This window comes from Telmatherina bonti, assembly GCF_933228915.1.
Source record: "Telmatherina bonti genome assembly, chromosome: 7".
In the NCBI taxonomy this organism is placed as follows: Eukaryota; Metazoa; Chordata; class Actinopteri; order Atheriniformes; family Telmatherinidae; genus Telmatherina; species Telmatherina bonti.
This window is the reverse complement of record NC_136625.1, coordinates 27,189,181-27,201,678: the sequence shown is the minus strand read 5'-3', so window position 1 is coordinate 27,201,678 and position 12,498 is coordinate 27,189,181. Positions and strand designations below refer to the sequence as shown.

The following is a 12,498-nucleotide window of genomic DNA, read 5'->3' as shown; positions in this document are numbered from 1 at the left end:
TTTCAGATGCAGATTAAATTTATTCTTCTAATAAACTACATAAATAGGGAGACACAATCAATACATCAACTGTCTCAGAAATATTAGTTTATTCCATGTGCCTTTATTCATTCTTCATCGTGTCCTTTCTGAAATGAGAGAAAGGAAAAAGAAAAAAGAGTTAAACAAATATTACATCCAATATTAATCTCTTATACCATTCTTCAGCTTCAGTTTGAATGTTTTCTACATGGTTATTTTATTTGTAGCCTCAATCAATTCTGGTAATACTGTGAATTTTTCTTATTTTCAGACATAGGCCTACTTTTTCATTGTCCACATTTTGTAGTCACATGTTTGTGCACCTGGGATGGACTGGGGAGCTGTCCAGGTTGTACCCCGCCTTTTGCCCAAAAGACTGCTGGGATAGGCTCCAGCTTCCCCACGACCCTTCATCGGACTAAGCGGTTAGGATAGTTTTTTTGTTTTATTTATTTGAAATGATTCCTCTTTCTTCATATTCATCTATATATGTTGTCTGCTCTTTTTTTAGGTGCACAAAACCAATCTTGATGCCCAAACAGTTGCCTTAGCTCTAATTGGCACCTAGTTTTACACCATATACTTCCATGGACATAAAAGAACACACAAATGCAATACCACTCCCACCCCCCACCCATTAAAAGGTGGGGAGTGGTGAAGGTTGTCTCAGCTGCTTTTTAAACGTCAGCTTCCTCTTCTTGTTGTATCCACTGATATGAGTAGCTCTTAATACCCCCCATCTTATGCTTTTATGTACGTTGTCAGGAAATGATACTGAACTTTGAGAGTTTTTCATGTTTAATGGCAGATGAGAGAGAGCAAATGTGTACCTAACTCTATAAATAAAGTGTAACAACACCACTGAGGTACAATTCCCTGATGACTTGGATTATTTTTGCAGATATTTTTATTTTTTATTCATTTACAAGTGCTCATTTGCTATCCTGGTTTTTGTTGTAGTTGTTTTTTTTTTTCTTTTTGTATAATGTAATTTTCATGTAAATTATGTTGACATTTCAGTCACAACAGAAAATTATAATGGCAGCAACACGAGCGCTCTCACTGACCTTTGATCCAGTATCACGGCTCTTGGCACGTAGCTTGTTGACCTGAGATTCAGCGATGTCGGCTCTCTCTTCAGCCTCATCCAGCTCGTGTTGAAGCTTGCGGAACTTAGTGAGGTTGCTATTGGCCTGTTCCTCCTGCAGAGCAGAAACACCAAATCTTCATCAAACCCAAGCATGGAAAGCAGAAATTTGTATGTTAGCAAGAAATTATAATATTGTAACAAATGACATGACTTTAGTTAAATGCAATGCCACTTTTCAAATAATGGTTCTTCATTCATTCACTTTTCTTGTGGAAAGTAATTACACCAAGAATGATGTTATTATTTCTTTTTCTATGTACATATTAGTTGCCTCCTCAATCATCATCATGACTCAGTAGGAAGTGAACAATGATGGTGAATATATGCAGTGGGCTTAAATAGGTATTGTTTGTATTTTTTCTGTATCTGAAATATTATGAGTACTTACAGCCTCCTCTGCAGTTTTCTTGTAAGATTTAACCTTTAGCTGCAATTTATCCACAAGATCTTGCAGACGGGTAAGATTTTTACGATCCTCCTCAGTCTGAAATTAAGAAGACATATTATCTTTATTATGAAGGATCAGCATGTACAACAACTAAGTGACAAATAAAAAAGACAACATAAAATGTGTTAAATGACAGATTTTTTATTTATAGGTTTGTTACACCTGCGATTGAAATCTACAGAACTCTGCTGGTGCAACAGAATACCACTATTAGTTTGTGAAGTATATTCAATAATTAGTATTATAATACTGTTTTAAACCAGTCAGTAGAACGTGATACTAAGTGTACTATTAACATGTTTTAAACCTGTTAATTATACACTTTTATCAGGATAGGAACTTACCTGGTAGGTCAACTCTTTGATTCGTCTCTCATATTTTCTTATTCCCTTGATCGAATCACTTGACTTCCTTTGTTCAGCCTCCACCTCGTTCTCCAGTTCTCTGATCTGTTGGAGGAATTATATTATAATGACATTTTTTGCTAATATACCATTTCTTTTGCTGGCCTCTTTGATAACTCAATCTAGCCTTCTGTATATAGTATCAGAAGTTAAAGAAGCACTCACCCTGGCTTCAAGCTTCTGCACCTGCTTCTTGCCTCCCTTCATGGCGATCTGCTCAGCTTCATCCAGACGGTGCTGCAGATCTTTGATGGTTTGCTCCATGTTCTTCTTCATGCGCTCCAGGTGAGCACTGGTGTCCTGCTCTTTCTTCAGCTCCTCTGCCATCATGGCAGCATCAGTGATGGCCTTCTTGGCCTTCTCTTCAGCATTTCTACATTCCTGCACTGCTTCCTCCACCTCAGTTTGAAGCTGGGATGTGTCACTCTCCAGCTTCTTCTTCTGGTTTATCAGGCTGGTGTTCTGTTCAGATTCAAAGTGTAACATTCAGACTTGGTCAGTAATTCAGCAGTTATATCTGAGAAATAGCCACAATACTGTCTCACCTGTGAGTGCAGTAGCTGCACCCTCTCACTAACATCCAGCAGCTCTTGCTCAGCAAGTTTGCGGCTGCGCTCAGTTTGCTCCAGAGCAGCCCTCAGTTCCTCCACTTCAGTCTGAAGCAGGTTGTTGCGTCTCTCAACAATGGCTATGTTTTCCTTCATATCATCATTGGCTCGCATTGAGTCGTCAAGCTGGAGCTGAGCGTCCTGCAAAATAAACCATTTATAAGAACAATATGTGTAGTTTAAATTGTTAAGTATAAACTCATGGTTACTCTCAGGTAAAAACAAGGAAAGAAAAGAAAAACCCAAACCTTCAGATGTGCATGAACAGCTTTCAGCTGCTTCTGAGCTTCAGCTGCCTGCCTGTTGGCTTGGCTGAGCTGGATCTCCATCTCATTGAGGTCTCCCTCCATCTTCTTTTTCAGACGAAGGGCTTCATTCCTGCTGCGAGTCTCAGCTTCAAGAGAGCTCTGCAGAGTATCAACAATTCGTTGTTGATTTCTCTTAGCTTGCTCCATCTCTTCATCTTTCTCAGCCAGTTTGCGCTCGATGTCGGCCTTAGTCTGGTTAAATTCGAGCTGGACTCTGAGTATCTTCCCTTCTTCATGCTCCAGTGAGGCCTGGTATAGAAGTAGAGAGACAAGGTGAAAAGATGGCTCTTATTGAATGACAAAATATTTTCAACTTCAAATTGTTGAACTTTGCTCGGTACCTCTGCTTCCTCCAAAGCAGTCTGTATCTCAGACTTCTCTTGTTCCAACTGTTTTCGAATCTTTTCAAGCTCATGAATACTCTTTCCACCCTCCCCGATTTGTTCAGTAAGGTCAGATATTTCCTCTAAAATTCAAATTTTTACAGTTAATCAACATATTATGCTGCAGGTAGATTATTAAGGATGTTTTAAGGATTATTTTACTAACCTTGCAGATTCTTGTTCTCCCTCTTCATGGTCTCCAGATGTTCGAGTGATTCTTCATATGAGTTTTTCAGTTTAAAGAGCTCAGTGCTCAGAGACCTGGCTTCCTTCTGTGAGCTCTCCAGTTCAGTTTGAGACTCCTCATACTTTTGTTTCCACTCTGCCAAGACCTGAAAAAAGTGCAGATTTAGCTAAAGGAATTCCTTCATACCTGTACTGAAATCTTATGGTGGGTAATGAACTTAGACCTTGTCAAAGTTTCTTTGCTTCTTGTCCAGAGCAGCAGCAGCAGCATTTGACCTCTCCACATCCACCATGAGATCTTCAATCTCATTCTGCAGTCTGTGTTTGGTCTTCTCCAGGGAGGAACATTTAGCATTCACCGCTTCAACAGCTTCTTCAGCATCCTGCAGACGCTGAGCCAGCTTCTTTCTATCATATAGAAAATTATTTTTAGGGTAGCTTTGTAGCTTTTCTGAGTTGTTCCAGATTAAATATGTTTTACTCACTTTGCTTCCTCCAGTTCCTCAGTTCTCTGGATGGCATCAGTTTCGTACTTTGTTCTCCACTGAGCCACCTCAGAGTTGGCCTTGGACATGCCGCGCTGCAGTTCAGCCTTGGCCTCTTGCTCCTCCTCATACTGCTCCCTAAGCAGGTCACAGTCATGGCGAGAAGACTGCACAGCATGGGCTAATGCATTCTTGGCCTTAAATGGAAGTAAACTTCAATTATTTGCATGTATCAGCATGAAATCTGTATCCAGTGTGGTTTCAGTAGCTTTGGTTCACTACCTTGACTTCTTCCTCCAGTTGTCTTTTAAGGTCTTCAATTTGTTGTGTGTAGGACTGTTTTCCTCTGGTGAGTTGAGACACCAGGGAGTCCTTCTCCTCAAGCTGCCTTGTAAGTTCACCTATATGAAGCCATTAGCTTAAAGGAAATGCTTCTTATCATAGATGAAATGTGCTCATAAAATGAAGTGCATACCATTTTCAGTTTGAAGCTTTGCTTTCTGCATGGTGAAGTCGTTGATGGTACGCTGTCCCTCCTCAGACTTTGTTTTATATTCATTCATCTGGTCCTCCAGAGACCTACACATTTTCTCCAAATTGTTCTTAAAACAAAATACAGTAAAAATGACACATGAATGGTAAGAGCATAGAAAACTTCTGGTCGTCCAAAGACGATACCATGGAAATGATTTACCTTAGACTTGACAATCTGCTCCATATTGGAGACCACATCATCGAGCTCTAATCTCAGCTCGCTCTTCTCCTTCTCCAGTTTCTGCTTGACTCTCTGCAGGTTGTCAATCTGCTCTCCCAGGTCAGCAACACTGTCGGCTTGCTTCTTCCTGAGGGTGGCAGCGGTGGCCTCGTGGTGCAGGGTGGCCTCTTCGAGGTCTCTGCGCAGTTTCTGGAACTCGGCTTCCCTCTTCTTGTTCATCTCGATCTGGGCAGCTGTGGCTCCACCAGCCTCCTCCAGCCTCTCACTGATCTCTTCCAGCTCTCTGGCCAAGTCTGCTCTCTGCTTCTCCACCTTGGCTCGGGCGGCTCGCTCTGCTTCAAGCTCTTCCTCCAGCTCCTCAATGCGGGCCTACACCAAAGTCCAAGCAAATGACAAAATTAAAGTTTTCTAGTATGAATAATGACAACTTTTTAAATGTATTTTACTTTGTTAGTTCAGGATGGTTGCTGTGTGAATTATTACCTGCAGCTCCTTCAGTTTTTTCTGGAGCTGGGCAACCATGGCCTGTTCATCCTCTATTTTGCTATTGAGCTGACTAATTTCAAAATCTTTCCTGTGGAGGATACAAAGTTAAATGTATAGAATACTTCATTCATTAGATTCATTGCTTGTCTTAAAAAAAATGTCATTTTACTTTTTCAGTTTTTCTTCAAGTTGTTGCTTGTCATTTTCCAGATCCATGATACTCTCTTGGGCCAACTTTAGGTCTCCTTCTAGCTTCCTCTTTGCTCTCTCAAGGTCCATACGTATCTTCTTCTCTTGCTCTAAGGACCCCTCAAGCTATAGAAAGATGAAATATACTCCTTATTTCAGCCCATGTGGGTTGTATTTATTTACCTTCACCTGGAATTGTTAATTCTCACATCATCAACTTGCTGCTCCAGCTTGGCCTTGGCCTTGGTCAGGGTGTTGACTTTGTCTTCCTCACTCTGCAGGTCATCCAGGGTTTGCTGATGAGCTTCCTGTAAAGCTTTCTTTTCCTTGGTCAGCTTGGCGATGATTTCATCCAATGCTGCCATCTCCTCTGTCATGTTTTTTACCTGTTGCAAATCAAATCAGAGTCCTGACAGCCATCACGGCAAAATGTCCTCATAAACACTGTTTTATCCTACCTTGTTCTCAGTGGCATGCTTTTCTTTCTCTACTTTAGCCAGAGTCAACTCTAAGTCATCGATGTCTTTCTTCAGCTCGGAGCATTCATCTTCCAGCTTCCTCTTCTTAGCTGTCAGTTCAGCATTCATCTCCTCCTCATCCTCCAGCCTTTCAGTCAGCTCTTTGATTTTTGCTTCCAGCTGAATCTTGCTCTTGATGAGCCCCTCACATCTCTCCTCTGCATCACAAAGATTATCTTGCTCCTGTCAAAAGAATCATCATTACATAACAGTGTGACCATCATGCACATAAAGAGGTTGATGGAAGTATAAAAATCAGTGTTGAAACATACAGTCTGGACTTGGAGCTGCAGGTCGTTCTTCTCTTGGAGAAGAGTAACCATTTTCTCTTCCAGTTCCTTTCTACGAGCTTCAGATTTTGCATAAGCCTCCTTCAGTTTGGCAAACTCTTCCTTCATGTTGGCCATCTCCTTCTCAGTCTCTGCTGATTTCAGAAGAGGTTTGATCTTGAAGTACATCTTCATCCAGGGCCAATTCTTGACCCCCATGAAGGCACGGATGTTCCACTGGATTACAAGTAGGGCATCCCTTTGTGGAACAGATAAGATGGTTGGTGACTTTGAGCGGAATCAATCAAATTTATTAGAGTACGCAAGTGCGTCATGTGAATTTACCTGCGTTCAACAATCTTCTGAAATTCGATTCTGGCTAGAAGACCTCTTGAACGAGATTGGATTCCAGTAATAATCAGTGCCAGACGGTCATCTCGCATCTCCTCTAGTTGACCCAAAAGTCCAGCCTTAAAGAAGACCTTTTTTGAAAGGAAAGATTTAATAATCAATAATAAGGCATTAATCATGCAATTAATATAATCTTCTACGAACTGTAAAAACTCTTACCTTGGTGTGTCCCAGTTTGTACTGGTTGTGATCTATATCCAGAGAACCCAACAGTTTCTCAGCTGCCTTCTTGTTGTCAATGAACTGTCCCTCAGGAATGGCATTAGGGTTCAAAATGCGGTATCTTTTACACAAGTACATTAAATAAGTTTTTATTTCTGTTCATATGCATTTTCAGATATGAGGGTTCTCATCAAAACAAACCTCTGCTTGAAGTCTCCATAGAGGATCCTGTTGGGGAAGCCCTTTCTGCAGATCCTGATGCCTTCCAGCACACCATTACAGCGCAGCTGGTGCATGACTAGAGGGTTCTCCATGGCCCCAGGAGTCTTGCTCTCATTGGGGATGATGCAGCGCACAAAGTGAGGGTGAGTTGACCTCAAGTTGGTCATCAGCTTGTTCAGGTTCTCCTGCGGGTTTTTCACACAAAATCTGAAGTTATATGAAATATATGTCATATGAAATATGAAATATATGAAATTGGCATTGTGTTTGTGAAATACATATAATCATCACTTATATAAATGAGTTGCGGAAGCTCAGGTATTGTATCAGTTTTTCTTTTTTTAAGCATGTGGTGCACATTACTGTAATTAAGTTGTTTATTCATCAGTTTAAAAAAAAACTTTTGCTTACATATCTTGTCAGTAATTCTTACTTATCTGCTTTCTAAGTTTAATCCATGTACACTATATGAAAATTGTAATGGATATAAAATCTTACCCTGTGCAATGCTGACACAGTTTGAAAGGATGACCCTTTTTTCTTTTTCTCAGTCTTTCCACCCTTCCCACCAGAATCTTGCGCTAAAATAGAAATAATCAAATTTACCAATACAATATAGCACAGACTTTTAATAGTGCTATCCTAATAGAAATTTATTTGGAATATGTATTGAAACCTTAATAGAAATTTAATGCATTTGCTGCAGTTTTTTTTTTTTCTTTTTAGTCAATATATTTCCATATACCTGAATCAGCTCCAGCATAGTTGGCAAAGAGGAAGGACAACAGTTTGAGGGTGGACTTCTGGTACAGTCCCACAACTGTCTCATTCAGAGGATCCTTGTTCTTCACCAGCCAGTTGTTGATATTATAATCTACAGTGCCAGCATAGTGAACCAGGGAGAAATGGGCCTCTGGTTTTCCTTTGACAATTCTGGGTTTCTGGAAGTTGTTGGATTTTCCCAGATGGTTGTCATAGAGCTTCGCTTTAAAGGTGGCATCAGAGGCTTTGGGAAACATGCACTCCTCTTCAAGGATGGACATGATGCCCATCGGCTGATGGAGGAAAATATGCATAGTTATAAAAAAAAACATGTATATTTTCATAAATTTTATCTAAAATAAATCTGAGCATTTCACAGTTTGATGTCTCACCTTCTCAATCAGATCGATACAGGCCTGCAGATCCATACCAAAATCAATAAACTCCCAATCAATACCCTCTTTCTTGTACTCTTCCTGCTCCAGCACAAACATGTGATGGTTGAAAAACTGTTGCAGTTTTTCGTTGGTGAAGTTGATGCACAGCTGCTCAAAGGTGTTGAACTAGAAAATAACAACAGATTTGTTATTTTGATGTTCACATTCACTGATTATTAAGATTATTAAAACATCATAAGATGATGCTCACATCAAAGATCTCAAAACCAGCGATGTCCAGCACACCAATGAAGTATTGACGAGGCTGTTTGGTGTCCAGTGACTGGTTGATTCTGAAAACCATCCACAGAAACATCTTCTCATACACTGACTTAGACAGTGCACCAATTGCATAGTACACCTAAAAAAAGAAGTAATTAATAGCATATTTTAATTTTACATTTTATTACATTGAACTACCATTAAAACCTATCTTCCATTTGTACCTGGGCAACATTTTGTCCTTTGGTGACCCACTCATTTCCTACTTTGACTCTTGGGTGACAGAGACCTTTGATGAGGTCGGCAGAGTTCAGGCCCATCAGATAAGCTGCTTTGTCAGTATCTGAGTAAAGAAAATTATTAGTTTGCAGTCCTGGAAATATTTATAAATGAAAATAAAAATAGCCTACTACAAGATATATTTGTTTGTACATAAAATATAAACAAACCATCAAGTAAAACATTTCCTCTTTCCATGTGCAACACAGTGTCAGCTGTCCATTTCACTAAACTAAACACAATTTTAAGAAACATCATTCTAGAAAAAGAAAACCTTTTATTTAAGGCTTATATACACTCATTCATTCATTCATTTTCTGAACCGCTTATTCCAATCCAGGGTCGCGGGGAAGCTGGAGCCTATCCCAGCTGGCTTTGGGCGACAGGCAGGGTACACCCTGGACAGCTCGCCAGTCCATCGCAGGGCGGCTTATATACATTGTTATACATATTTAAAGATACCTCCAGATTATCTGACACAACCATAAAGAGCTGAGATGACTTAACATAACATGTTTACCTTCCGTGCCGTCCGCCTCTGCCTGCTCTTCACGCTGCTTCTGCTTGAACTTCATGTTACCATAGTGCATGATGGCACCAGTCAGCTTGTAAATACTATTCTTCTCCTCTTGAGTGAATCCCAGAACATCAAAGGCATCCTTCCAGAAATGAAGAAATCGCCTTTTAGTATTTCTTTAGTTTGTTTCCAAATGTTATCCTGCTAAGAATGGTTTGCTGCTGTTAACTAAAGACTCAGCTCACATCAGTGGCCATCAGCTCTTCAGAGTCATTGATGGAGGCTACAGTTGTCTCTCCTTGGGAGATGAAGGCGTAGTCATAGGGATTGTTGGTGATGAGCAACATTTCTAGAATCACACAAAAAGGTTAATTATAAAATGCATGAAGTAATGCAGGCAAGGCATAAATATTGAAGTTTTTCATATTTACCCAGGAGTTCAGGCTTTGCCTGAGATAAGATCTGGTAGAAAATGTGGTAGTCTCTCTCAGCTTTGAGCTGGTAGGTCACACGGGACTTTTCCAGAAGGTCTGTTTGAAGTGTGTACAAAGCATTTTTCCTATCAGAACACTGTATGTATGAAATGTGGTATATCACTATCTTTCTCTTGCCTTGTCTTATTGTTTCTCTATAAACAACTATTTGTCTTTGGTTAGGAAACCTGAACACTATCACAACTGAGTGAATTTTTGAGATGCTAAACTAGTACAAGCTTGAGCTCCAGCACTGTGGAACCCTACCACAGATGTGCAGCATAGAGAACAAATTTGGTTTGACGTACAAGTCTCAATATCAGCAGAGGCCAGCTTCCCCCTGTTGTCAAAATGAATCCTGATGAATTTGCCCTGAAAGGAAAAATGTTGTTCACTTATATTTTCAGCCAGGAAAAAGAGGGTTTATAGTAGTCGAGTAAACAAAATACACTTCATTTATCCACTTACAAATCGAGAGGAGTTGTCATTTCTGATGGTCTTGGCGTTACCAAAGGCCTCCAGAGCAGGGTTAGCCTGAATGATTTGATCTTCCAGTGTGCCCTGATGTTGTCAAATAAAAAAACAATCTCAGTCACATCAGCAATTTTGAATAACTAACGCCCTTCCACTGTCTCTTACCATTTATATATGAAGTTATTTTAATCTAAAATTTAAAACTATATGTATTACAAACCTTCTTTTCAGCAGCAGCATCTTTTTTCCCAGTTGGGACAGCAGCAATGCTGGCAAAGTACTGAATGACACGCTTGGTGTTGACAGTCTTTCCAGCTCCGGATTCTCCACTGAATATTAAAGACCCCAAAAGTTTAAGGATATGAACTATGACTCTACCTGCTACCAAGATTGTGAACAATAATACAACTTACGTGATGAGGATTGACTGGTTTTCTCTGTCTGTGAGAAATAAATAGTAAATAGGTGAAAAATGACATCAGAATTTCTGAAAAACATGAAGACTAAAAGTGATTGATTTACCTGACAGCATGTACTGGTAGGCATTGTCAGAGATGGAGAAGATGTGAGGAGGAGCTTCACTCCTCTTCTTTCCTCTGTAAGCAACAACCACCTCCTGGTTGTAGACTGGCAGCCACTTGTATGGATTGACAGTCACGCAGAAAAGCCCAGAGTAGGTCTGGCATGTCAAGAGAAGGATGACATGTAGTGTTTTCAGATGCTTTAATATTATATCGGTGTGCAAAAATGAACCAGTCAGTGGACTCACATAGATCATCCATGCTGCGTAACGCTCTTTGAGGTTAAACAGCACGGCTGGCTCATGGAGGAAAGTGAACATCGCCATGTCTTCAATTTTATCAAACTTTGGCGGGTTCTGAGGATGCACATCGCACTCCTTCACTGTGACGGTCTGCAGGAGGACAAAACAGGTTGTATGAAAATATCCACACTTGTATTTAGTATACAGCTAAATAGAATTTCTATGATGCTGATACCTTATCATGTTCAGTATGGACAGTAACTTTGTCACCATCACGACTCTGAACGGTTGCCTTGACGTATTCAACCTCAGGATCAGGAACAAAACACTCCCTCTTCATGTCAAATGGACGGGTCTGGGCTTCCAGACGCTCCTTGTCTGATTTCCTCAAAAAAGGAGCGGCAGGCCCAAACTCTGCCATGGCAGCGTCACCCATGGTTCAACCTTCAGCCCATTAAAGAAAAAAGAAAAGAAAAGAAAAAATGTGTTTTTAGTAGCTGTTGAGGTTGCTTTTTGCAAACACATGTATATGCATGTGTTTGCATTGGTTCAATCCAATGAACCAAAAGCTGTCTAGTAAACAGTTAGTAAACACTAAAGAGAATTAATTGGTTCTACTGAACCAAGTTTGTGTATTATTGCAAACATACAATATTTCTACTAATGATAGTGCCTGTTGGAAAAAGTTAACTATTTATTGTCAATTTTCTATTTAAATCTTAAAGCATAAATAAGTAAGCCTGCATGAAGGTGTCCTCAACATTAGATACACAGATACAGATAACATTTACATCAGATTGATCGTTATAAGTTACTGTTTTTACATAAGACCAGAAATGTGTCTGAGTCAGGAAAAAAGCAGAAATTAGTGTGTTGTATTTCCATGCACATTTACCAGCTAAAAATATAATTGTGACAAGACCGAGTTGCGGCTGTTTACCTGAGGTGTTGTCACCCTGAAGGAAATTTGAATCTTTGCTATTTGTGTTAAGTAGACAGGAGGAAAACAAAGGTCACATTACCACATTCTTACACATGTAAATGAAAAGAGAATTACTGCCCTTCGTTAAATCAGTCACTAATTTTCTACATTTTCCACAGAGACTAATTGTATTAATCTAAATTCTATCAAAATAGTCAGCCTTGTCCAAATATTCACAACCACCATAACAATTACCTTACCTTTGATCGGCAACCTTGTTAAGTGAAGAGATGGATCCAGTCTCTGACACCAGGCTGCCTCTCCATTAATAAAGGTTGTAAGTCAACCAAATATGGGGATGAATATCATAGAAATGGCATCCAGGTTGTCTATCACAGAAAGCATTCTCCAAATTGGGTTGAGCCCAGTGCTGCTATTTGTTGCTGTCACCTTGAACAACAGACCATTATGCCAGGGTGGACATGACAAAGAAAGGGGGAGGCAAGAGGTGGGGAAGCATAGACAGGCTGCTGTCTCAGTAAGCCTTACAAAGTAGGTTATATTATTGAACAATTATAGTGGTTTAAAATGAAAGCAAGTTCATGTTTTCCATTTATTATTAAAGGATTTAACTACATACATTCTTAACCTATTTAAACAGTTAATCTCATTGAACTACTGAGT

At 39.8% G+C, this 12,498-nt stretch overlaps 1 protein-coding gene across 1 annotated transcript; it reads right to left on the bottom strand.

Moving 5' to 3' along the window:
• On the bottom strand, positions 1–12,181 carry LOC306758661 (myosin-7-like). The gene is made up of 39 exons (XM_079244003.1): positions 12,075–12,181; positions 11,833–11,870; positions 11,128–11,336; positions 10,899–11,042; positions 10,652–10,808; positions 10,543–10,570; positions 10,350–10,458; positions 10,124–10,216; positions 9,964–10,027; positions 9,614–9,712; positions 9,428–9,531; positions 9,186–9,324; positions 8,611–8,729; positions 8,376–8,525; positions 8,120–8,290; positions 7,711–8,020; positions 7,464–7,546; positions 6,945–7,150; positions 6,741–6,864; positions 6,516–6,652; positions 6,174–6,429; positions 5,842–6,084; positions 5,593–5,769; positions 5,364–5,509; positions 5,192–5,282; positions 4,688–5,077; positions 4,469–4,595; positions 4,276–4,394; positions 3,994–4,190; positions 3,733–3,916; positions 3,489–3,654; positions 3,281–3,405; positions 2,880–3,188; positions 2,569–2,772; positions 2,189–2,485; positions 1,964–2,068; positions 1,560–1,655; positions 1,089–1,223; positions 1–128 (listed from the first exon to the last, which is right to left on the bottom strand). Exons 3-39 carry the CDS (start codon positions 11,326–11,328, stop codon positions 108–110), a joined length of 5,826 nt encoding a protein of 1,941 aa, XP_079100129.1. The 5' UTR covers positions 11,329–11,336; positions 11,833–11,870; positions 12,075–12,181; the 3' UTR covers positions 1–107.
• Between the last annotated feature and the right edge of the window lie 317 nt (positions 12,182–12,498).

Bases quoted from the DNA above. Each gene is read 5' to 3' on its own strand.
- LOC306758661 (XM_079244003.1), bottom strand. From the start codon at position 11,328: ATGGGTGACGCTGCCATGGCAGAGTTTGGGCCTGCCGCTCCTTTTTTG. The intron at 8,291-8,375 runs GTGAGCATCATC...GTTATTTTCTAG, and splicing joins CTGGTTTTGAGATCTTTGAT to TTCAACACCTTTGAGCAGCT. The intron at 4,596-4,687 runs GTAAATCATTTC...TTTTGTTTTAAG, and splicing joins AGCAGATTGTCAAGTCTAAG to AACAATTTGGAGAAAATGTG.